General features: G+C 41.3%; 1 protein-coding gene across 1 annotated transcript in view; it reads right to left on the reverse strand.

The window, feature by feature from the left end:
* Positions 1-25,008, reverse strand: part of IPO9 (importin 9) — a 96,392-nt gene that overhangs the window by 25,427 nt on the left and 45,957 nt on the right. The window contains exons 8-16 of the mRNA XM_067531488.1: positions 21,952-22,052; positions 19,804-19,862; positions 19,066-19,217; positions 18,621-18,719; positions 18,321-18,427; positions 15,573-15,712; positions 9,734-9,893; positions 6,083-6,309; positions 873-1,021 (exon numbers count right to left, since the gene is read on the reverse strand). Coding sequence (XP_067387589.1) covers positions 873-1,021; positions 6,083-6,309; positions 9,734-9,893; positions 15,573-15,712; positions 18,321-18,427; positions 18,621-18,719; positions 19,066-19,217; positions 19,804-19,862; positions 21,952-22,052 — 1,194 coding nt within the window. The remainder of the gene's footprint in view (positions 1-872; positions 1,022-6,082; positions 6,310-9,733; positions 9,894-15,572; positions 15,713-18,320; positions 18,428-18,620; positions 18,720-19,065; positions 19,218-19,803; positions 19,863-21,951; positions 22,053-25,008) is intronic.

A 25,008-nucleotide genomic window follows, 5' to 3' on the forward strand; every position in this document is an offset into this window, starting at 1 on the left:
AAGGGCAAACCAGAAAGGCAGTTCATAAATAGTGGAGGAGCACAAATGCCCATTCACTGACAGTTGGTGCAGAACAACTGACTCCCCTTAGCAGTCAATTCAAATTTTAGTTTAATAGTGGAAAGTATGTGACAGTGCATATGTAAATTTATTTCTGTGATCATGCTTTATATAATTCCGCCTGATTTTAAAAGGGTTGATGATTATTGTTTGTTATAATAAATGGTTAATCAATTGTTAGGAGTCTGACAGGTCAACAGACTGCCCATAACAGCCAGTTATAACCACATAAAACCCACCTTCTACTGATGTGCTTATAACCACATATAATATATACTCCTCTCTGATCTTATAAATATTTTAATCATGTATTAATGCATTATAAATCAAATCTCAACATAAAGCATGATTTTACATATACACAGAGATAGTTACCTGTGTGTGTTTAATTGTGTACAGAAAGGTGCATGCTCGCATGGGGGGCTATGTACTGCTTGGGTTCTAACAAGCTGTGAATGTACCATGTCCATGACATGTAACATGCATTACTGGACAATTCTAACTTCCACAGCTTACACTATTTCAAATGGTAAGAAAGAGTTAAAGACACTTTGTAAAGACTGGAAGAAGGCTGACAGACTACTGAGAGATCAAAGACTATGATGAGTATTTCTTTCAAACCCGTGGGTCTCTTTCCCCACAGGAAGATCTCAGTCACTTAAGACACTGCTTAATAGTAGTTTATGAGCATCCTCTCTCGCTCTTTTCATACCAAAACAAGTTGATGAAATGGGAATGACAAAGCCAATGCTTTGACTAGCTGCAGTGAGAACCCAAGCTGCAGCTAAACCATCTCTTGCCATAGTACTTACTGCACAAAGCCCTGCTGGAATCTTATCAGCAGGAGCCTGCATGATGCTGACGAGAGTTGGGATTAGTCTCATCTGCATTGGACCCTGGCAGGCTTCTATCTGTGCTAGCTCCTTAAAGATATCTTGGGCGAGAGAGGCAACAACAGGATCTAGAGTGAGAAAGCACCAGTTACTAAGACAAATTAATGAGTATTGACCTAAGGTTCTGTTGCTATCGTTTCAATAAGGTAAACTGCAAACTTCATAACCGGAGGTTACACAAATAGTCTTTACTGAACCATCTAGTTACACGGGCATTACTTTCAGCCTCATTAAGCAACTAGAAGTAATCGGAAGAAAACATCAGTATCCGTATGTCTATAGAGCATTTACTAGACAATTCTGTACATGAAGGTCACTTTCAGTATATTTGTGTCTGTAGCCAAGGAACAGAATTTAAAATTTGTGTCTGTACCATGCTGCACAACAGAACTGATACAAACAGGAATTTGGAATAATGTGGCATTTCACCCCCACCTTCACCCCAAGCCTTTTATCCTTCATTGTACCTATTGCACTGGTCTGGGTGACAAAGTTTAGTACAAATTATTTTAATATTAAACTCAATTTTATGCCATCCACAAACTTGCAGCATTCAGTCTCTTGCAGAATTTTACAGTGACAATGTTTAACTGCACCACAGAAACTGCCAGGGGAAAACTGGTGTTTTGACAGCTGGGTAGGAAACATTTGGAGCTCTGGCACCTAGAAATACACAGAAGATGGGTATGGTTTTTGGTATACAGGAAGCAGTTTAGGTCATTGGTAGTGGAAAGGAGATTCCTTTAAGAAAGGGACACAGTGAATTTAAAATTTGGCGGTGGTGCATTTGAATTCCTCATTCAAGCAACCCAAACAACTCTAATAGCACTTAGTTACCTCAGTGTATAACTACCCAACATCAACAATGATAAATAAGCAGAACAAATTGATGTTTCTGTTAAGATGTTCTGCAATAAAATAGTTGAAGCCTACATATAGCTACCAAACAATTATAAGTTAAGCTTCTCTCATACAGCTATACTGAATAAGGGCATCTGGAGATTGAAGCCGGCATTACTGCATTACAAAGTTCACATTTTAAAGATTTTTGGTGCAACCGTAAGAGCTAGAGATGTAAATTCATAGATTTTAAGGTCAGATGGGATGGTCAAGACCTAGTTTGACATCCTGCATCAAGTCCATAACTTTGTCATCCAATCTCAATTTAAAGATTCCAGGAGACAGAGAATCCACCACATCCCTAGGAATGCTGTTCCAATAATCAGCCTCGCTGAAATAACTGTGTGTCTTATTTTCAGTTTGAATTTGTCTAGCTTCAGCTTCCAGCCAGTGGATCTTATGACATCTTTGCTATGCTAAATACACAGCTGGCAAGGTTACATAAAGGTATGCATCCTGCTGCTCGGTTTCTCTATCTCCACATCATAGCGATACATACCTTCCTCTGTGTCTAAGACTCTGGTTTTGCCAGATTTCTGACTTGTCTAAAATAATCAATTTTATATAGATAATTTTAGTGCAATTTATTTTTTACAATCTTCATTTAAATTTTATACACTAGAATGTAACTGACCTCAAGTCACTTCAGCCTGGTGACGACACAGCTGATCCTAGCCTTATGAAAAAGATGGGTGTAAGCAGTGTACCTCTTGCTCCAACTGTCTTTCCAGGATCTGATGCCTACATCAAATACCTCGCTTATCTTGGAGACAGACACTTTCCTGAGTGTTGCCAGATGTGTCAAAGACTTTACACCAGGGGATCTGTAAGAATGGCACACCTTACTAAAAATAGCTTTCTTGGTGGCTTATCACATCTACAGGGAGAGGATATACAGGTTACAGACACATTGTTGATCCTCCCCCTTGCTTTACAGAGTTCCACAGACACAAAGCAGTCCTGTGCTTTCCTCTCAAGCTTATTAAAAGGGTGGTCTCAGACTTCCACCTACTCCAATGATTTACTGTTGACGGTAGTTTCCCCTAGGTCTCATGCACCACCAAGGGAAAGTAGAATGTATACATTAGATGTTAAAAGGGTACTAGGTCCAAACCATTTAGATAGAAACTATTTAGAAGGTCAGAGACTGACTGTGGTCTATAGTGATCAGCATCAGGGGGACACCATCCCCTCTAACAGGCTGAGGGTGGACTAAAAGATTATATAGAGACTTTTGCCTTAGCGAGGGCTCACTCAATCATAGCTAAGGCCATTTCCATGGCTTGTTATCAGAATGTCTCTGTTGTGCAGATTTATCGAACAACTACATGGAGTTTAATACACAGCTTTATTCAGCACTACTTGCTGGACTTGGCTCCCTGTGACAGAGTGGGACTAGCCTAGTTCACCACTCTGTGAACTTTGTAAGCATCCCTGCATGAGCCAAAATAAGAGATAATTAGGAGTGGGTGGTTAACCAGTTAACAAGCGGATTCAGCTCACCAGCTGGGGGCAGTTTAATGGGAGAGAGAAAGGGAAAGAGCAGGAAGAGCAAAGAAACTCAGGATCACAGCGAGGTGATATCTCTCTCCACCTCACCCTGCCACCCTATGCCTAGGGTGTACACTGAAGCTTGGGAAAAGCTTTATGGTGATGGAACATGAAGCTCCACATGACATTGTAAATAAAGAACATGGGTGAACTTACATAAGTGTACGTAAGTTTGCAAAGAGAAACTGAGGATGCAGTGGCCCACCCTGTGACAAGTGGGGGTTGTCCAGGATAACAAGGACTGTCTGTCTGAACTGGGTCTGTTCAAACTCCTGGAAGGTCTTCCATAACTACTTCTGTTGCTCAACTACCCAGTGCAGAAGTTCCTCCACACTGCCCAGTCCTCTGCTCCTTCTCATCAGCTCCCCTCTCTGGTTCTTCACCTACATCAGAGTGGGAAATCCTGGATAAGCCCCAACTTGCCACAGGATGGGCTCCTGCACCCTGAACTTCTCTTTGGAAACAGTACTCACGTGCTCTTATATAAGTTCACCAGTGTACTTTCCTCAGTATCTTATGCAGCTTCATGTCCCATCAGGAAAAGGCTTTTCCCAAGCTTCAACATATCCCCTAGGCACAAGGGGGAGAAAGCGATCACACCACTCAGACCTGAGCTTATTTGCCCTTCCTTCCCTCTCCCATTTAGGGGCTGGCCTACACTAGAGAGTTTTGTCAACAAAAGTCAGTAGTGTGCACCTCAGTAATTACTGCAGTGGCTGTAAGTTGACCTCTGTTAGGTCAACTTATTTTTCTAGTGGAGACAAGGGCTTGCAGTCGTCAACTGATTAGCTGAATTCCCATGTTAACTGGTTAATCACCCAGCCCTAATCAATTATCTTCCAATCTGGTCCACCCAAGGACACTTATAAAGTGTACAGAGTGGTGAGCCAGCCCCAGACTGCTCCTACTCTGTCAGCCATCCTTTTTAAATAGTTCTTCACACTTCACCCTCCATCTGCACTCAGCTGCTTGCTACAACTCACAAAAAGTGGAAACAGAGATATATACAAAGATAGTGCCACTGTATATTCCCAGTTCCTGCCTCTCTTCCCCTCTTCCTCAGAGTGATTTATATATCTCTGGACTCTGCTGTGGTCATATATGAGAATGTACTTCACTTCTGCTTCAGTTCTTTTCCCTTGAACCTCAGTCAAATATTGAGAGGACACACGTGCCTCCACCAACTGACGTAGCTTAAATTCTGAGCACAAAGCACCAACGGTCCCAATTCCCACAAGTGTAAACAGGCAGAGGTACCACTCACAGAACTAGTTACTAGTAACACCTCTTTAGTCTATTCTGACATATATTGAACATGCCACACTCAGCAGAGGTTGCCTATTTATTCTACTGACTCAAGCAGAATTTAGGCAACCCAGTATTTGGGTGACAACTCAATACACTCAACAATTCAGATTATGAGAGCAACCTTAGAAAACCTGTCCTGACCACCTTCATCAATGGACACAGACTTGTCTACACACTAGTGACTGATGACAGAGCAATGTTAACAGAAACCTAGTAAGAGGATGACTTCAGGCAACAAGATATGCTGTAGCATAGATAGCTGATCAAGAGTAAACCGATGTGGGATTTTACAGGATAAACTGCATTTAAGGAAATGAAGGGAAAGTTGAATGGCAAATAATACTGCTTCCTCAGAATGACTTAATACCTCAATTTAGTACTTCAGGGGCCTAGTCTACACTTACCTGGAAATTCGGTGGCAGTCGACAGGAGTTACGTAAGTTACACAGAGTAACTTGCGTAACTCACATCGACTTTGTAACTTCCCTTTAGCAGTCTGTCTCCACTGCGCTGTGCTGATGGGAAATGTGTTCCCATCGACACAATACTACGCCTTTTGAAGTGATGGTTTAATTGAATTGACTTCATGATCGATTGAGCAGGTCTTCACTTCCGCTCAATCAATCTGGATAGATCGATCTGACGGCAGCAAATTTGCCGCCGTCAGTGTGTACATAGCCAGGGAAACACAAGTCATCCTTTTATATACAGCATGCCCTCTTACGACCTATCTGTCAGCCTGCCCCCTACATTGTTCCTGGAGAAAGAAAATTCTTTTTTCACACGATTGCATATCATACCAGTTATTCTTACACTTCACTAATAGTGCAGAAAGATAATGCAAAGCCCTTATCAAAGAGAAGTTAAGAACACTTGATCCATAAGCATCTATGGATCCATAAGCATCTATGTGGGTAGAAGATTTTGATAGCAGAAGGCTCTTTAATGTGGCAGAACAAGATCCAATGGCTGGAAGCTGAAGCTAGACACATTCAGGTTAAAAATAAAGTATAAATTTTTGGGGCCACCTACCAAGAGATGTGGTTGATTCTCCACCACTTAAAATTTGTATGTAAAAATTGGATGTCTTCCTATAAAAAGTGCTTGAACCAGAGCATAAAATATGGGCTAGATACAGCAATCAACAGGTACAATTCTCTGGCCTGTGCTGTACAGGATGTCAGACTAGATGATAATGGTTTCAACTGGTCTTAAAATCTAGGAATCAATGTATTTCCAAACTGTCATTCTGTAAATTTTAAACACACTGTAAATGTCAACTTCACAGTTAATCTGTAGGAGATTAATCTTGACCAGACTCCATTAGCAAAAACAGAGCTATATTTTATAGATGCATTTTGGGCACATACCATTACTGTACTTGAGGAAGATTGCTATGGTAAAAGGGCAGATTTTGTTCTCCACATTTGCTGTAAATGCTGGGTCTACGGTACAAACAATGCAGAGTGTTTCCATCACAAGATTGAGGACCTCTGAACTGAACTGAGCTGCCAAGTGGATCAGTCCATCCAGGATACTGGGAAGGAAAGGCTGCAACACATGGGTGCTTTCAGAGATCTTCAGCTGGTCGCAGTAACTAGATAAGGAATTTATGGTACAAAACACACAAATATAATATTTATAATAGCACTAGAGGATATCGGATGCATAGATCAGAGTATCTTTTCAGTGATTGTTCCCTCTTTCCTTTCTCTTTTCATCCAAACTATGAGGTTTGTTTTACCACCCGTCCCCTATATTTTCTTTTTCCTACTCAAAGTCTCAACCTCCCACTTTTCAAATGTATACATTTAGTCTCTTTTCCCTTTCCCCACCTCTTCAGTCTGCTGAAAACAGCAATGGCCTCATACCAGTGGGCTCCGTAACTCACCTCTCTCTTTCAGGAGCTCATCACCATAGAAGGATTTTCTAATTTGTTTTTTTAGGATAAAGATAACTTCTCTCTTTATAGAAAGGAGGACTAAGTTACTTAATCAGTACCCAGAGTTTCTTTAATTAGGTGTGTAAATGTGTGAGTGTGAGAGAAGCATACTGAGCGTTCGGTAAGTTGCAGTGATGAGTTGGCACTTAGTTTGCAATACAATGAACCAAGTGACACTTGGATGTCTTCTGGCGACTTCCAGGCCTTGGCCCAACTCCTATGAAACTTCTATTTCCTGAGCCTACTTGTCTTCCTCTCCTAGAAAGATCCTGCAACTTCAAGCAACTTCTGCTCCCTGGATCCTCTTCTAGGGAAAAGAGCACTAGGCATCAGGACTGTTCTGGTATCTACCTCTGCCAGTAGGGAAGGAGCTTTCCTGGCTTCTGTTCCTTAACTAGCTACATGTACATCCTCTCTGGGTGAGCTGGCTTTCAAATCCAGATAACAGCAAATCTCACACTACATTGTGTCAGACTCACACATTAGTCTGATGGTACCATTTACTGACTTAGGTTACTCAGTCATTATGCAGTCTATGACCACAGAACCATACACAAAAAGCATATATGGGTATCCGCTCTCCTTACGTAGCAGTAACTGACAGCGTGGACAGGGCTTCCATCAGTAATGCCTGGTAAGTGATGGGGAAACACGCCCACATATCTGAATTCATGATTTCAAACTTGTGAATTCCAGAGACTTCAGTTCAGTACTAAGACATCTGCCTTAGACAGGAGACTCTATTCAACCATGCTCTGAAGTGTTTAACCCCTTTCAATGAACATCAGTAGGAATGCAAGCTCTGAGTATCTGTTATATCTAGGGCTGCCAATTAATTGCAGTAAACTCAAGCAATTAACTCAATACAAATTAACTTGATTTTAAAAATTAATCGCAATTAATCACAGTTTTTATCACACTGTTAAATAGAATACCAATTTAAATTTACTATAAATATTTTAGATGATTTTCTACATTTTAAAATATGTAATTGAAATCAACAACACAGAACAGAAAGTGCACAGTGCTTGTTTTATCTTATTTTTATTGCATAATTCTACATTTGTAAGTTGCACTTTCACAATAAAGAGCTTGCACTACAGCACTTGTATGAGGTGAACTGAAAAATACTAATCTTTTATACAGTGCAAATATTTGTAATAAAAAATAATAATGTAAAGTGAGCATTGTACATTTTGTATTCAGTAGATGTAGAAAACATCCAAAAACTACTATTGTTTAATAGTGCAATTAAACTGCGATTATTTTTTATTTTTTAAATCATTTGACAGCCCTAGTTATATCACCCCACTTCCCCAGCCTATTGAAGATGGAAGCTGAATTACTGCAGAAGAGCATGTATCTACAGGACTTCCCCAACAACTCAGTTATCTTCTCTCTGTGCTCTATCCCCAAATAGTCTAACAGTTGGCTACTAGATCCAAGGTTAAGGCTTCAAAAGTTGGTGAGAGAGAGCACTTACACAGAGCTCTTCTTCAGGTCTGGGAAATGTACTCAGTATCAGAGCTAAACACAAAGTGGAACAAGATTGTTTAGCACAAGTAGTCAACACATATTTCAAGGAACCAGTCAAGGTGCCAGTTGAATTTAATGGGCCATTTCACCTTGAATGGTCCCTAGAATTGTGTGTTAGCTGCTTACTCTAAACACTCTGCTCCATCAAAAGAGAAGAATGAGGGGGGATTTGATAGCGGCCTTTAACTACCTGAAAGGGGGTTCCAGGGAGGATGGGGCTAGGCTGTTCTCGGTGGTGACAGATGACAGAACAAGGAGCAACGGTCTCAAGTTGCAGGGCAGGAGGTCTAGGTTGGACATTAGGAAGAAGTTTTTCACTAGGAGGGTGGTGAAGCACTGGAATGGGTTACCTAGGGAGGTGGTGGAATCTCCATCTTTAGAGGTTTTTAAGCTGAGGCTTGACAAAGCCCTGGCTGGGATTATTTAACTGAGGTTAGTCCTGCTTTGAGCAGGGGGTTGGACTAGATGACCTCCTGAGGTCCCTTACAAGTTCATAGAATCATAGAATATTAGAGTTGGATTTAGCTCTGATACTGAGTACATTTCCCAGACCTGAAAGAGAGCTCTGTGCAAGACTGAAAATTTGCCTATCACCAACAGAAGTTGGTCCAATAAGAGATATTACTCACCCACCTTGTCTCTCAATCTTCTGCCATCACATTATTGATCTAAAGCCACATTTTGAATCTTTTTTTTAAAATCAATTTGCTGTTCAATTTACATTTTGAACCAATGCCTCTTAATTAGTTCAGATCTTTAAAATTTGTAAGCAGCAAACATGCCTCCTTACATAGCTATAGAAGACCTATAGAACAGCTGCAAAAGCACCACAAAAGTCAGCTCTGCAGGCTCTTTCTGTGCCCCGGTACACGGTGATTTCTTAAGTGGATTGTAGCTAGTGCCTCAACTAACAAAGCATAGGTGCAAACACTACTGTAACTACGATTTGAGACCTACAACTATAACGTTATTGTCTGCACTTTTGTTTAAGCTTTCAGTGACTGGTATTATACCTTCCACTTGCCCACCACTACAAAGGGCATTACACTGGAGATCCAAATTAACTTCCACTCTACACACACCATCCCTGGTGTTATTCCTCTCATTGTATATTTATGTGAGTAACATGAAACAGTCAAACTCCATCTTGAGTAAACATGTTATAATAACCCAAGGTTTATCCTGGGTTCCAGACACAGAATCACAAATCTGCAGCCTAGCAGATCAAAAAACTACTGTGCTTGTGATGGAATGGAATTCTACAGATTCCATCAAGTCATAACTACATTCAGTTAAAATTCAGTCTCACACATTTACTAAAAATAGTGAAATTTAACTCAATTATCTGATGACAGATCTGTAAATAGTTCCTGTACAAGATCTGTCATCAGCTACATGTATAAAAGTATGGTTCCCTAGAACATACATCAACTTTTCTGCTTTAACACCAGCTATGTCAAGCTCTTCCATCCTCCAATGATTCTTTTCCTCTTGCATTAGCTCACAATCCACCAAGACCCAACATAGTGCATAAGCTACTTACCCCCAGATAGCTCTGACTGCAGAGATCCGGACTGAAGGAGGTTGGGTCTCATGTAGACCACTGACTGTGGCCTGCAGAAACTGCTGGATTAATTCTGGAGACATAGCAACTGTGAAGCGACTGGCAGCCCAAAGAGCACGACCAAGCAGGAAAGGAGACACTGAAAAAAGATAAATTTCTTAAAATTCACAACATTTATTCTTAAACTATTGCTATTCCACCCTCCCCCCCCCAAAAAAAAAACAAAAAACACTGCCATCTTAAAAAATGCAATACTTGTTTCATGATACTAATAGAGAAATTTTTTCTATATGATAAAGAAGGTTTACAAGCAGGACTACCAAACACCTTTCCCGTGGACTGAATCCAGTCTGCATGACAGAGTAGGAAGAAACAGAGGTTACTTACCTGTTAATGGAGGTTTTTCAAGATAGGTAGTCCCTATCTATACTCTACACATGACCATACATTCGCTTCATGCACCTGAGACCAGATCATATTGAGAGTAGAGTCCACTGGTTCACATTTCTTTGTACTCAGCATCAAGGGTGCAAGGGGAAATAAGGACCAACAACCTCTCCTGTTCCTTCTCTACCATGAATCTAAGTCATGATATGAAACAAAGAAAGAGGGTGGGTACTAGAATATACAGAGGAACCACACATCTTGAAGAACCTCCAATCATAGGTAAGTAACCTCCATTTCTTTGAGTTCTGGTATATAAGAATATGCCACGCAGGGGTGACTGGCAAACAGTACTCAAACAGGAGATGTGCATGAAAACACAGGCGTACATTGCAATTCTAAAGGCTGCATTGGCAGAAGAGGCTTGGACCAAAGCATAATGCTTCGTTAAAGTGTGGATGGAACTCGAGGTTGTTGCCTTACAAATGTACATCATTGTGCACTTTTTGAAGAGATACTACTGAAGTTTCTTGCACTCTATTGAAATGGGGCCTCCCCCCATCAGGAGAAGGGAGATGCACCAACTGATAACAAAGGAGGATACAGACAGATATCCATTTGCAGCATCTCTGAGCAGATATTGCTTGTCCCTGTACTCACTCTGCTAAAGCAGCAAATAGCTTAGGTGATTTTGTAACTGGTTTAGTTTTCTGCAGGTGGAGTGCCAATGCTTGTCTGATATCACTTCCCTGATATCTGTTGGAAGACTAATGAAGCAAAACATAATATGTCCTGCAATGTTCTTGCATGTGTAGGGACAACTGTCTAATTCAGAAAGTACCAAAAGCCTGGCTGAAGTCCAGATACATTACGTCCACCACATTCCCACATCCACCAAACCAATTACCCTGTCAAAGAAGGAAATCAAAATGGTTTGGCATGATTTGTTCTTGATAAATCCATGCTAGCTGCTAGTGATTACCCCTTCATCCTCCAGGTATTCACAAACTGAATGTTTTATACAGTGATCTAGTTGCTTCCCAGGTATCAAAGTCAGGCTGACTGGTGTATAGTTCCCCAGCTCCTCCTTTTCCCCCTTTTAAAGAGGGGCACTATGTTAGCTCTTCTCCTGTCATCCATGAGTTTGTAAATATTATTGCCAGTGAATCCAACATTTCTTTAGCTAATTCCTTCAGTGCCCTCAGGTGAACAGCATTGGGCCCGGCTGATTTGAATTCATTCAAATTGGTCAGAAGATCTCTGACATGTTCTTTTGTTATCCTGATCTGCGTCCCTTCCCATTTATTGTCTATGGGAACTTTGGCAGTCAACCTGTCACCTGTCATTTTTTGTGTGAAGACTGAAGCAAAGTAGGCATTGAGCAGTTTTGCCTTCCCATCATCTTCCATTGCCAGTTCACCTTCTCCACTGAGATCTTTCCTTGATCTTTCTTTTTTGTTTGACATTTGTAGAACCCCTTCTTGTTGTCTCTAACATTTCTTGCCAGCTGTAACTCATCCTTTGCCCTGGTTTTCCTGATGTTGTCCCTACATGCTCGCACTATTCTCATGTGTACTTCCTTGGTGACATGCCCCTCCTTCCATTTCCTGTATCTCTTTTGGTTTTTAAATAGCTAAAAAGTTCTTTGTGCAGCTACATTAGCCTCCTGTGGCTCTTATCTTTCCTCTGTGTCGGAATAGCTTGATGTTGAGCCTCCAGCATTTCATCTTTAGTAACTGCCAGTCCCCTTTTACTCCTTTTCTTCCTAATTGGTCTTTCCTTCAGACCTTACCTACTATTTCTCTGAGTCGATTGAAATCCACCTTTCTGAAGTCCAACATCCTTGTTTTGGTGTTCTCATGTCCTCCTTTCCGTAGGATCTTGAATTCCATCAGATCATGATCAATTTCTCCCAAGTGAATCATTACGGCCAACAGGCTGGATCCGAGGGAGTTGTGGCGGTCTCCATGGCATAGGGTATCAATGGCTCTGACATGGTAGATGCTGCCGTGGATGTGAAAGTCTCCCTGAAGGTCCATAAGGGTGGCATGACATGATCAGTTCTTCTCCCGGTTTCCTTTTGTCGAAGGAGAAGGCGGACTCCAATTCGAATGGTGGTACCATCAAAGCTAATGGAATAGTGTGGAGTACTGGTGCAGATGATGAGGGGCCACGTACCCGAGGCATATAAAGTGATGGAGATATCAACTCTTTAGAAGTGGAGAGATCTCCTGGATGGGGTGACTCCAGGTCCGGTAAGGCAAAGGTGTGGCTATGGCAGCAAAGTGAGGCTATGGTGCCGGATCTCCTCAGTGTAAAGAGGCACCTCCCTTTTTAAGGTATCAGTGCCAGAACTGCGGTCTTTTCTGGAATGGGCAGATCCTATGTTTTGTGGGGTGCCAGTGATGGATTCCATTGCTTGTCGGACTTCTTCTCATGCCTCTGGGACTTAGCACATTCTCCATTTCCATGGCTCAAACTCGTGGAAGTAGAGTCCATCTTCTTTGGTTTGGAGCAGCGGTTCTCAACCGGTGGTACTTACGAGAAGGCTGGGTGGTACGCGAGCCATACCGCGCTGCCGAATCCACCGCCGGAAGTGCCCTCCCGCCTGCCCTTGCGAAACTTTGCCACCGAAAATGGGCAAACGGCAGAAGGGTTTCGGCGGCAGGTATTGTTTCCCCCATGTAAGCCACCGCGAAACCCCGCCGCAAATCCCTCCCGCCGCCGCCGCGAAACCCCGCCGCAGGTCCCCTCCCTTTTTTTCCCGAGTGGTACTCGGGTCGGGTACAGTCAGGTCAAGCAGTACTTGACCTGACTGTACCTGGCCCGAGTGGTACTCGGGAAAAAAAGGTTGAGAACCGCTGGTTTGGAGTAAGACTTAGTCTCATTCTTACAAGTATGCTTCCTTACCTCCAGACTAGGCCCCACCATGGAGTCTGTGGAGATTCAGATTCAGACATGGTAGCAGGACACACGCTCCTCACTGAATCAGGACAATGTCCAGGGGGTTGGGGGCGCGGGTTTCATGGCCTGGGTCCGAGTGAGCTCTCATGGCAAGCTCCAGGAGGTGCTTCCTGAGGCAAAGAGCCCAGCCTTCTCAGGTGCAGGTGACGAAGGATTGGCAAATACTGCCCCTGGACGCAACATGAGCGTCCCATAAGTAGTGGAGGCAGCACTGGTGGTTGTCACTGAGTGAGAAGGAGTGTGACCAGGAGGCGCAGAGTTTGAGGCCTGGAGTTTTGGGCATAGTCCAGTACCCGCACAGGTTTACGGGGGGAGGAGGAGTTGAAAAAAACCCAAAGCTATCTACTAAGTACTAAAATATGATAAAAATAGTAAAAGTACTATAAAACTGGTAAACCATGTACACTATCCTATTTAAAAGTGTGTCAGATGAGGTCACTGAAAGTTCCAACCTGGACCATGTGGCGGTAAGAAGGAACTGGAGACAGGGGTTGATACGCCCCATCCTTTATTGCCTCGGATGGAAGCACAAGACAAACCAGGGCACATGTGCAGACCAAAAGAAACTACTTTCAAATTCTCCGACTCCAGGCGCTTGGGTGCACATGCGTAAACCTCAGTGGAATACAATAAGGACCATCACTCAAAGAACAGCTACTTCTAGAGCAGTGGTTCCCAAAATGTTTCATGCCGCAACCTCCTTTGGGCTCACTCTGTTAATGCAGCCCCCAAAGACAGTGGTGATTTGGGGGACAAATTTTTCAAGCCTTGCCACACCTCCCATCTGCCCCTGCTTCCTCCCCCTCCTCCTGCATCCAGCTCTGTTCCCAGCCAAGATCAGGAACCTGTGCTGCACCAATGGCAGCACAGGGTCCTTCTCCCACATCCCTCCCTTGCATCCAGCTCTGTGCCTTTGCTCCTCACCTCAGGAAAGGACCATGAACAGCCTCTCTGCCTCCCCCGTGCTACCTAAATGGTGCCTTAGTCCCTGCCTTCCCTGCTCCTTACCCTTCACTGCTGACTCAAAGCACCCTGCAGCTGAGGGTTCCAACAGGAGGGTCCCAATAGGCAGAGCAGGACTGGGTGCTGGCCACTCTCCTTCCAGAGCCCCCTGCTGTCCCTCTCACCCCATTCCTTACACCCCTCCTCCTTCATGCTTGGCTCAATTTCTCACAACCCACTCCCAGCGGTCACGACCCACAGCTCTAGAGCAAATTGGAGAGGCTTCTCAGCTTTGTCTGAAGTAACACAGGAACTAATTCAAGAAGTAACAGTAGCTAAGCCACTGAGTAATAATAACAACAACAATATAATTAGTTTAAACATACTTGGGGCAGGTAGAATACCAGAAAGATAGGATACCAAAAAGTGACAACTTTAAAAAAGGGAGATTGAATCAAATGAGGTTAGCCAAAATGGTCAGAAAGTTAAAAGTAAAGGAAGTATAATCCTTAGCACTGATGTTACTTAAAAAAAAAGAATAGAATCTCAGAAGACATGAGTGCAGCTAAACAAAAAGGGAACTAGGAAAGCTAGGAGTAGACCAATATGGCTAAATGGCAAGATTCGAGAGGCAATTCAAAACCATAGAAATCCTTCAAAATGTGCATACCTGACCACAGTTAAGCCAATGAACAGGACCATAAGTTACAGCAGACAATAAGATAAATTAAAAGAGCCAAAATGAATTTTGAAAAGCAAATAGCTAAAGGTAAGAAATTCTTTAAGTATATGAGAAGTAGAAATCCTGTGAAAGAACTGGTGGTCCACTGGATAATCAGAGGATAAAGGAAGCAATTAAAGAAGATAAGGACATTGCTGAAAAGCTACCTGATTTCTTTGCATCAGTCTTCGCTGATGAGACTGTTGGGAAGATTCCTAGCTTAGACCTGTTCTTTTCTGGTAATAGAGATATGGTACGCTCGGATATTGAGTGTCAGAAGAAGAGGTGCTAGAGCAAACCGATAATCTAAAATGCAATAAATCAACAGGCCCAAATGCAACATCCAAGACTTCTGAAGGCACTTAAGTATGAAGTAGCTGAATGGCTAACAAAAATATCTCATTATAAACAGCCACTGTTTCAGAGAATTGGAGGGTTACAAATGTTGCACCTGTATTTTAAAAAGTCTCTGGGTGTGATCCAGGTAAATATAGATCATTAAGGACTTTACACATGTAACTGGCAAATTGGTTGAAATGATAACAGAACATCCTGCAAATTCAGAGCCATTCACTTACACAAGAAGTTTCAACTGAAAGTAGACTGGCTTACATTAAGCAAGTTTATATTTAATCTGAAATTGAGAGAGAAATGTGGGAGGGCATGCAAATACAATGATGCCCTTTATCTGTGAAGTTACCTCAAATATTTTTGTGTAATAGTATTCCACCTTGTCAACCATATCAGTTCCTTCTACATACAGATACTCAGCAATTACTACTACTCACAGCATTTTTGCTGACATACCTGATAGGTTGAGATCTGCAAGAACAACGTTTGTCAGGAATCCATGCATATCAAAATGAATTCTACCATTCTTCACACTGTCTGTAATAATAGACTTCACAGATCCCAGCGCCAGCATACAGGCTTCATGTATCTTCCACCTACAAAAGAATTTAGATGCCATTAGTTTTCCCACATTCATTCTGTAATTTTTTTTTTTTTTTTTTTTTTAAGTGAAAGTACCCATCAAGGATTTTTTGGTCCTAAGCTCCTTCCATCACCTCACTCCTCTCCAAACAAAAATCTGACCCACCTTTTCCTTAGTCCCACTTAGATCTTGAACTTCCTGACCTAGAATGTCTTTTCCAGTTATACTATATACCAATCACGAAAAACTTAAAGAAACTGATATAAGAATGACATGCGAACAAGCTAGTGGACATCAACAGATTTACTGCTGACATAGCAAACAATAAGATGGGAAGTTGTTTTGTAAATTTAACCTTAACTATGTCCTTCTTTAGCTAGCTACGGAATTCTTATACAGAGTTTTAACCTTAAGTTACAGAGCTATCCTCTCAACTATTATTTAACAAAGTTAAAGTCTGGAAATTTCATTCATAGATTATAAAGCCTGATCAGTTCCATCTGACCTCCTGGATATCACAGGCCTAAGGTTTTTTTAAGTAATCCTAATATGTGACTAAGGAGAAGGCCATTGATCTCCTTCTTGCTGATTTCCTGAGGTCTGCAGGAAAGGAATCTAACTGCTGAAAAAGGGGCACAGCAGCAGGGCTCTGCCAGGCCAAGTGTATTAACTTCCAGTGAGCCTTATGAAGCTCCTTACGACAGTCACAGCACCCACTCTATCAACGTTAGGAAGTTTGCTGGGCCTCCCAAAGCCTCCCTCCACCCTTAGAATAGCAGGAGGCCTCCCGGATGCTGAGTCCCCACTGTGAGCTTTAGAAGGCTCATGCCTACCTCATTAATCTAAAGAGACTCATTAAAAGTCTCCTACATCGCATGAACTTTAGGATGCTAGTGGAGTCTCCACACACTTTCTGCAAGCCTTAGTGCATTCTTCAGGGACCAGCCAAACCACCTCCCCCAACAAGGCTCACTAAGGCAGTTTGCTCCCCAATGAACCTTTAGCGAGTTTATATGGGGCTGATTTTATTTTCACTCATTAGTATCTACCAAGCTTAATAAGGCTCCCAGGCCACTGGGAATGCTTATGAGGAACCCCAATGAGCCTATTAAGGTTTGCAGGGAATGAGGTTAGTTCTCTTCTTCAGTCTTACTAATAAACCTGTTAAGATCCTGCTGTACCACCTCCCCATGTCCTCTTCTTCACTGTCTCTATGTTCTCTCCCCCTATTCTCTTACTCCACTCTCCCCTTTCTAAGTCACCATCACCACCCCCTCCCCCCTTCCCTCCCACCGCTTCCCCACCACAAGCACCATCCAAACACCCTCTTCTGGTTTGCCTCCCAACTTCATAAGAAATGAACACCTGAGGAGGTCTGCAGAAATGATAGTATTGAGGCTTTCAGGGGGTTGCATGGCAGCAGGGGCGTTCCCACCCACCTTTAAAAATTTAATCCAACCAACATTAACACTCACAGCACACTTGTTCTCATGTTAAGATACAACAAAAATCAGAAGAATTCTCTGTGAGGAACTTATCAGCCCTCCCTTCATGATACTTCGAAATATAAACCTATCTTTCCCTTTACCAAAAAATTATATTTATTTATAAATACAGCCCTAGGTGTTCTTGACTCTTTTTTTTTTTTTTTAAATGAAAGTTAAAGTTTTCAGTAGATACTTGGTAGCCTATTTTAAGCTCAGAGCCAATGAGCTATCTGCATGTTACTATTTAAACTCCTAATTTTTAAAATTAGAGTTTAAAGAAATTCATCTTTGGTCTTGGCCAATGTCATCATGGCCAACTCAGTCCAGTACACCAAGTTCTTTCTCCTATGAAGTGGAAAAAAAAAACAAAAAAACCTCTTTCTGGACTCAGATGAACCTACCTAAAACTCAGGTTTAATTTACCAGTTTTGAGACAGACGTTGTTTTGCTGTGGGGGCAGGTGAGGAACCATAGAGGAAATTTCAGATGTACCAAAGAAATTCAGCTGAAAATTTAATTATGGAGTGGTTACTGCCCTTCTAATATCCACTAAAAATACAAACACTGAGCTAATACTGTGTACACAATGCAGGGTATTTATGTGACAGTACGTATTAGACCGAGATGTCTTTTCTTCCCTTTCCCCCACCTAACACTGGCCATTGAAAACAATTCTAAATCAGAAGATACAAATACAGACACATCCATGAGGGAATAATGAAAAAACCACACACAAGTAGAAACGAGAAGGGATGTCTGAAGTTACTGAATTCAGTAGCATGAAACCAATGAAGAACTGCACCCATATTTATTTTTATAACATCTGGAACTGTAACTAAAAAAAACTTCATTGAAAACTGAGAACAATTTCAGTGCTGAAGTGCTGGCAATTGCTAGTTTGCTCTAGGGATAACAGAGAACACTGGATCTTACGCATAATTTGTAGATGTTTTTACATGGGCCAGGAATTGTTCTAGTTTTGTTTCTAACACACAAATCCCACAAGATCTTAATTTTATCCCAGTTTCATCACCAGAAAGAAATTACAATTCATTTGCATTATGTGCCTAATGTTGGGAGATAACCCACCCCTTATTCTGTCATCATTGCTACCAATGTTGCCTGCCTCCTTACCAATGCTCAGCACCATTGTTTTTAGTCTGCTCAGCTTCCTGCAAGTGTCTTGTAGCTGCTGCAGCCAAAGCTGTTGCACTCTCATTCTGGAAATCAGCAGCTACAGCCTGGATAGAAGAAGCAATGACCGTCACTCTGTTTCTTTATACAGGTGCATTTTAAACATTTATTTTTTGGCAGCAGTTGTACTTCAAACTAACCAGTACAAACTGTATGTAAGGGACAGATACAACTTTTTGCTTGAATCAAGTTGTAATTCAATACCACTTGGGTCCTTTAGACATAGAATACATTTCTTACCAGCAACAAATCCTGTGCAGCAATCCTTACTGTATAGGAAAAAGTATCGTCATCTTCATCCTCCACAAATTGCTGTGGATTTGCAGTCCAGACTTTTATCTGAAACAAAAGCAGTGGGGAAATCACAATAGTTCAGTGACATCTCATCCATTACTGGAAACAGGATAACTTCTATCTACTCTGATCATCATCTATGACAATGAACTGATCCAACACCTCAGTTGTGCAGGAAGATTTAGAATTTTTACTTCTCTGAAACTAGTTCTAATTTTCAACCTCAATATATATTAATATATTTATTTAGTTGCATTTTATCTGGAAATCATCTCTTACCAAGGAAGGTAATTTCTAGTGCTTCATCTGCTAGTTTTAAATCTCTCATGTGATCAGGCTTCCATTGTTTGCCTCTTTTACTTTCTACATGACATTATACAAATGCACTTACCTGCTCCTCTGTAATCTGCATGTAGAGAATGATGTAATATATCAGCTCTGGCAAAGCTTTCTTCACTGTGCTTTTAAATTTGTGATTTTCCAACAAGGCATGCACAAATTCAAATATGCTGAACACCAGGTTTTCAAAGCCCAGTACTTCACCTGAAAAAACAAACAAGTGGGAAGTTTCACAACTGGATGTGTCGAATCATGCAACAGTATAAATGACTGGCAAATATTAATATTATAATCTGTTAACAGGTCAGTCAGGGTAAACTCTGGTCTCACTCCTGGGCTAGCGAGAGCTGGGACTAACTGCAGAGGCAACACCATTCCATCTCAGGAGAAGTCTACCTCCCCTTGCACTAAATAGCAACCCCTTGAAATAATTGAGAAAAATGGTCTGGTTTTGACAAAAGTCCTGTGTTTTTCATGGCTGGGGGATAGAAAACCCCTGATCATAGGTGTACTTTCTAACAGGCAAGGAAATGGCTGCATTTTTTAAAGAATTTAACCACTGTCCCTTTAACAATAGCCTTACTCTTCAATGCTATCTGGAGAAAAAAAAATCAATAAACTACCTTTGATATAACCCCACTCCACTACCACAGTAGCATGTAAGTGAACAGCTGAGGTTTTCAGGAATACAAGTATGTCTAGGTCACTGTTCTGAAAACAGCTTTTGTTTAGACGAGCTTCCCTACTCTCCCCCTACAGAGAACAGAAGTGTATCATGACAAGCACTTACCATCAGAATCCACAGGGTCCTCTACCTCTTCTGTATAATTCACTTCTGTTCTCACATAGGTACAGCAAGTTAAGTAAATAAGAGCAACAGTTTAGCTTACACATTACTAGAGAATTGCTTCTATTCAGGATCAAACCCACTCATTAAGTCTTTATGTGATTTCATAAAGCAAATTAGTTTTCACTTTACAGCAAAGTCATCCTTATATTTCAAGTAGAATAATTAAATATGAAATGCACCAGACCATCAGTTACCTGTAATCAAGTTTCCCAAGTAGATTTGTTAAAGACAGACAATATAATTATGTTCATTGACAGATTTTTTTATGACATCTGATTCATTTTAAAAATCCATTGCGATAAAGTATAGATGAGGGAAAGTGTGATCCAAAATTTCATTCTCATTAATGAGATTTTAATATAAATGGAACCACAAAGCAGAAAGTTTGGTTTCTAAGTGAAAATTTATATCAGCCTGAAGAAAGAGAAGAAAGTCTAAAACTAAGATCCAAGTTACAAATAAAATTAAGAGTCCACTAGAAAGTATTTCTCAGTGATACTGACCCCCCAAAACACCATTCTGTGAAGTAAAAACCTTTGACTAAGTCCTTTTACAACATTCCTCTACGCTCCCAAACATCCAATGGTTAACATAGTTGTATATAACATCCAACATATCATAGCAAGATTTTGGAATACAAGATGCTCAGATAGGAGCTAGGTACTTAGGCACTACGGTGATTAGCATGATAAAAGACGAGAAAGACCATGCCTGGGCTATTGATATAAAGTGGGCTGGGATGCTGCAATCTCGAGAAAAACTATAGCCTCTCCAATCAAAAGGCTGAGTGTGGAATTCCTTCACTCACTTCTTTAACCACTACTAAAATATGGCATCCAGTTCTGGTGTTTCACACTTTTAAAAAAAGGTACTGAAAAATTGGAGAGGGTTCAGAGAAGAGCTACAAGAAGGTTTAATTGTCTGGAAAACCTGCCTTAGAGTGAAGACTAAAGAAGGTTAATCATTTTAGTTCATCCAAAAGAAGCTTAAGATGTTATGGAAGTATAGGGAAAAGTTATCAGATAGAGGACTCCTTAATCTAGCATACAAAGGCATACCACCAAGAAGTAACGGCTGGAAGCTGAAGTCAGAAAAATTCAAACTGGAAATAAGATGCAACTTTACCAGTGAGTGTATCCAGTGACTGAAACCACTGTACAAAAGGGATTATCCCTCACTTGGGAGTATTTAAAATCAAGGGTAGATGTCTCCATTGAACAGAGATATCAAATGTAGGGCCCACAGAATGGCTTCATCCGGCCTGCAGATTTTCCATGAATCTTCAGGCTTGTTTACATCCAGAATTCACACTACTGAGATGTGATTTGAGGGCAAATCAGTGCATTGTGCTTTAAGTCCCCCATATAGTATCTGCTAGCGTCCATTGATATAGCACTGTTTCAAAGAGGACATCAGTGCACACTAAGGAACATTTAGGACACACCAGCAGGGTCCACACAGGGGAGATGAATGCAGCACACTACAAATCACAGCTCCATTGTGCAAACTCCAGGGCCACAGACAAGCCCTTCATATTTTTATTAGAATGACTGTAGTCGACTCATCATGGTCCTTCCTCATGCCTACACAAAGGTGGGTCCAAATTCCAGTGAGTAAAATTAGTATGAACTTAAAGACCAACTAGGATTGCTGCACAGCAATTCAGCAAAATGGGCCTGATCCACAGGGCAAGGTGTCAGATCAGGCTCACCATATGAAATTACTTTGACACCCCTGCTCTAGAAGAAATGCTTTAGTTTAATCACAAGTTAACGGGCACGATGCAGGAATTACTGGGTGAAATTCCACAGCCTATGTAATGCAGTTGGTTGGACTACTGATCACAAAAGTCCATTTTGGCTTTAAAATCGATGAATTAATTGGTAAGACATTAAGGGCAATAAATTATTTGAGGCTTATGTAACCTTATGTAATGTTTCTTTTGTTTCCTGTCTGTCACAGTAAATAGATTGTTCTCCAACTTGCCTGTAGCCATGTATAAGATGTGTACAATTGCTTTCTTCCTATGAGACACCTCAAGAGTTCTTTTATTCTATCTTAAACCACACACCAAAAGAAAAAGGATATAAGGCTGCACTTTCTGTAAGGGTATTCCAAACTATCGGCAGGATTTGCTGCATGGAGGAAACCATGTGTTTAGGATAGTTCTTCACTAGGGCTGTCACAGCCTGGAAAACAAACATCAATGGAGCAATTACACACCTAAATTCACACAATATATCCGATTAAAGAATCATTAGAACAAGTCACTTTGGCAAAATGCTTTTCTCATGATCTTTGAAATATTCCACTCACATTTGCTCTTTTGTAAGGAACTGAAAGACTCAGAAGAGAGTAAGATATGAATAGAAATTGCTAGTAGTATGCTACTGCTGAGATACTGTGGTGATAAGCACTATAAAAAGCCATTTGATGCAGAGAGATTAAAAATTTATCACATTTAGATCACTGTTTTGAACATAGTTCAGGCCACCTGTTACTATCTGATGGCTATTTAGTCAACCATGACTGCTAACTTTGCACCCTTGTTGTCAGTGTCAGAACCTGAACCCAATACCTACAGGGATTGGTCCCCTCTAAGTCTGTAGCCAACGATAAAAGATATCAGGTATATTTAGGATATAGTGAAATAGAAGTATAAATTCATTTTGTAATACAAGGCCTACAGGCCTCAGACAGTAAGATATTTAGCTTAGGCAAACAAGGCCTCAGGCCTAAAGACAGGCTGATGTGAGAAGCCAACCAATGAGTGACTATGTCACAAGAATAGATGTGTTAACTGCTGATATTTAGGAAATATATACAATAACGTACCAGGTAAAACCAGTTAGAGTATTTTGGAGATTTTTGCAGATACAACAGAACCCCGTTTATCTGATCTAACTGGGACTGGAGCTAGATCAGATCATCAAAACCCCAGATAAAATGGAAAATGAGAAAATGAAATGCTGCAGTGCCATCAAGCGGCCACAGAAGACATCAGCCACTTCTGGCCCTAGAGTCCTGGTGGTTCAGTAGACACAGAGAGCCCGTTAAGGGAGGGTCAGATAAACAGGGTTCTACTGTATAGGCATCCCGTTATGGCAACTAAGTAATGTAAATTGGAGTACAAGGGAAACTAACAAGTTAGTCTATGAAAAATGGGGCACCCCAAAAGTAGTGAAGCGTGGAAGTTCAAATAAGGAAAAGGGGTTGAAACTTTCATAAATATGCATGAACCCCAGTGGGCATCAGCGTAACACTCAGCAAAGTTGTATCTCAGCCTCTGCGCCTTGGGAACGCCACAATGAAATCCACTGACGATGACAGTAACAATGGTGATGAGGGGGAAGATAATGGCAAAACACTCCAGGGTTTCCCAGAAAGAGATGTGAGTGATCCCAGTCAGAGGGCTAAACACTTTGTACTCATTCAATCTGCTGTTGTATTTCAGTGTTTGTGGGATTGTTTATCTACTTAGTGGATTTGTTTAAAAAGGGACTTGTGATAAACTGCAATTTTTCTCATGCACTCCCCAGGTGTCTCATTTTAATGACATGGACAATAATTTTCCTGATGCTGCAGCTTCTCAGACCAAACCCTTATTGACCACTGCAGTCAAAGATTAATCAATAATCAATACACAAACTTTGTAATGCTTCCTCAATTAGGCTACAGGACAAGGATGAAGCATTACAAAGTTTGTATTACCAGTACCTATGCCTATGTTGTATTACCAATGCCTATACTCTACCAACAAGGGGCTTCAGTTACCAAGTCTGTAAATTCACCATTTTCCATCAGTGCAAATCATTTAAACCTCAAAGTAGTTTCTTGTCAAGTTTTGTATCTCTCCCTGTCTGGTCCATGTCCCAGCCTGCAACCAGTCCCTTGGGAGTGCCCCACCCCCCTTAGCGTACCGGGATCCACACAGATCCATAGGCATAGGCCTGCATCCTACAAGACTGAAACTGGGCTTTTTGAACACCTGCAATCCCACACTCTCCCCATGGCTCTCTGGAGTGAGTCCAGCCAAGCCAGACCCTTGAGGGAAAGCTGTCTTTCGCTCCTTCAGGGTGCAATGCTCCTAGTATTTGCAGTGACACCAAGCAGCCTTTTCAAAACAAAGTAACAATATACCGGTCACCCAGAAAACAGAATCTGAAAGTTCTCAGGTTAGCAAAGAGGCAAAGGTTAAGCCAGAGTTCAAACTGGCCACCACCAAACACGTTATTCAGTTTGTTAATGATTGTGTTTCCAACCAGGCTGTTGAGTCAACACTTCCTCTTTACAGTCAATACATAGTAATGCCAACCCCAGAAGGAAACTGAGGCACGCATCGGAATAATAAAAATATTACTAAAATCCCCACATTCATCACACCTCTCTTCTCAAGTTTTGTATCTGTACCTGACCTCTCGTCCTGCAAACATTCCCATTCTTGCTGCTTGTTCGTCAGCCTCTAACAAAAAACTTAGTGTTTTCTTCCATGTAGCCTCTATAGCCAATTACTTCATTTTATCATCCATTTATCATCGTGTTATCTGGTGTTATGGTCCATTCATATGCTATTTCATATATAATCAATGTATGCTAAATAGATTTAAGTTGTAGGATTAATGAAGCATAAGAGACAAATATTTAGAAGTGATGAGTGTGTATTAGGTATATAAGTGAAGCATGACTGGAACATAAAGCCTATAGGCTGAGACCTGTCAGATTTCAGCTTAGCCAAACAAGGCCATAGGCTTAAGAATGCTTGACATAAGTGGGTGACCTAGGATAACCCTTTGCCAGAAAGGTTACAAGATTACTGTAGAAGATGTGCCAATAGGTAATGTTACAAAAAACTGATTGCAATAAACTGCAAGGTATTGTCAGGATCACAAGACACCTGATTGTAACATCATGGAATGTCCTGTCCTGACCACAGGGTATATGTTGGGTGTAGATGCTAATGAGAACAAGAGGAACTAAAAAAACCTATGAAAAATGAGGCACCCCAATATTCATGGGATGTGGAAGTACAGATAAGGAGAAGAGGGTTGAAACCCTCATGCATATGCATAAAGTGTTAGGTGTGGGCAGAACAAGATAAAAAAGGTTCCCTGTTGGGTAAAAATGGAAGACCCCCAAGGGGAAGAC

The sequence above is a fragment of the Emydura macquarii genome, unplaced genomic scaffold (genome assembly GCF_026122565.2).
Source record: "Emydura macquarii macquarii isolate MOO-44397 ecotype Brisbane River unplaced genomic scaffold, CSIRO-AGI_Emac_v2 contig_3220, whole genome shotgun sequence".
Lineage (NCBI taxonomy): Eukaryota > Metazoa > Chordata > Testudines > Chelidae > Emydura > Emydura macquarii.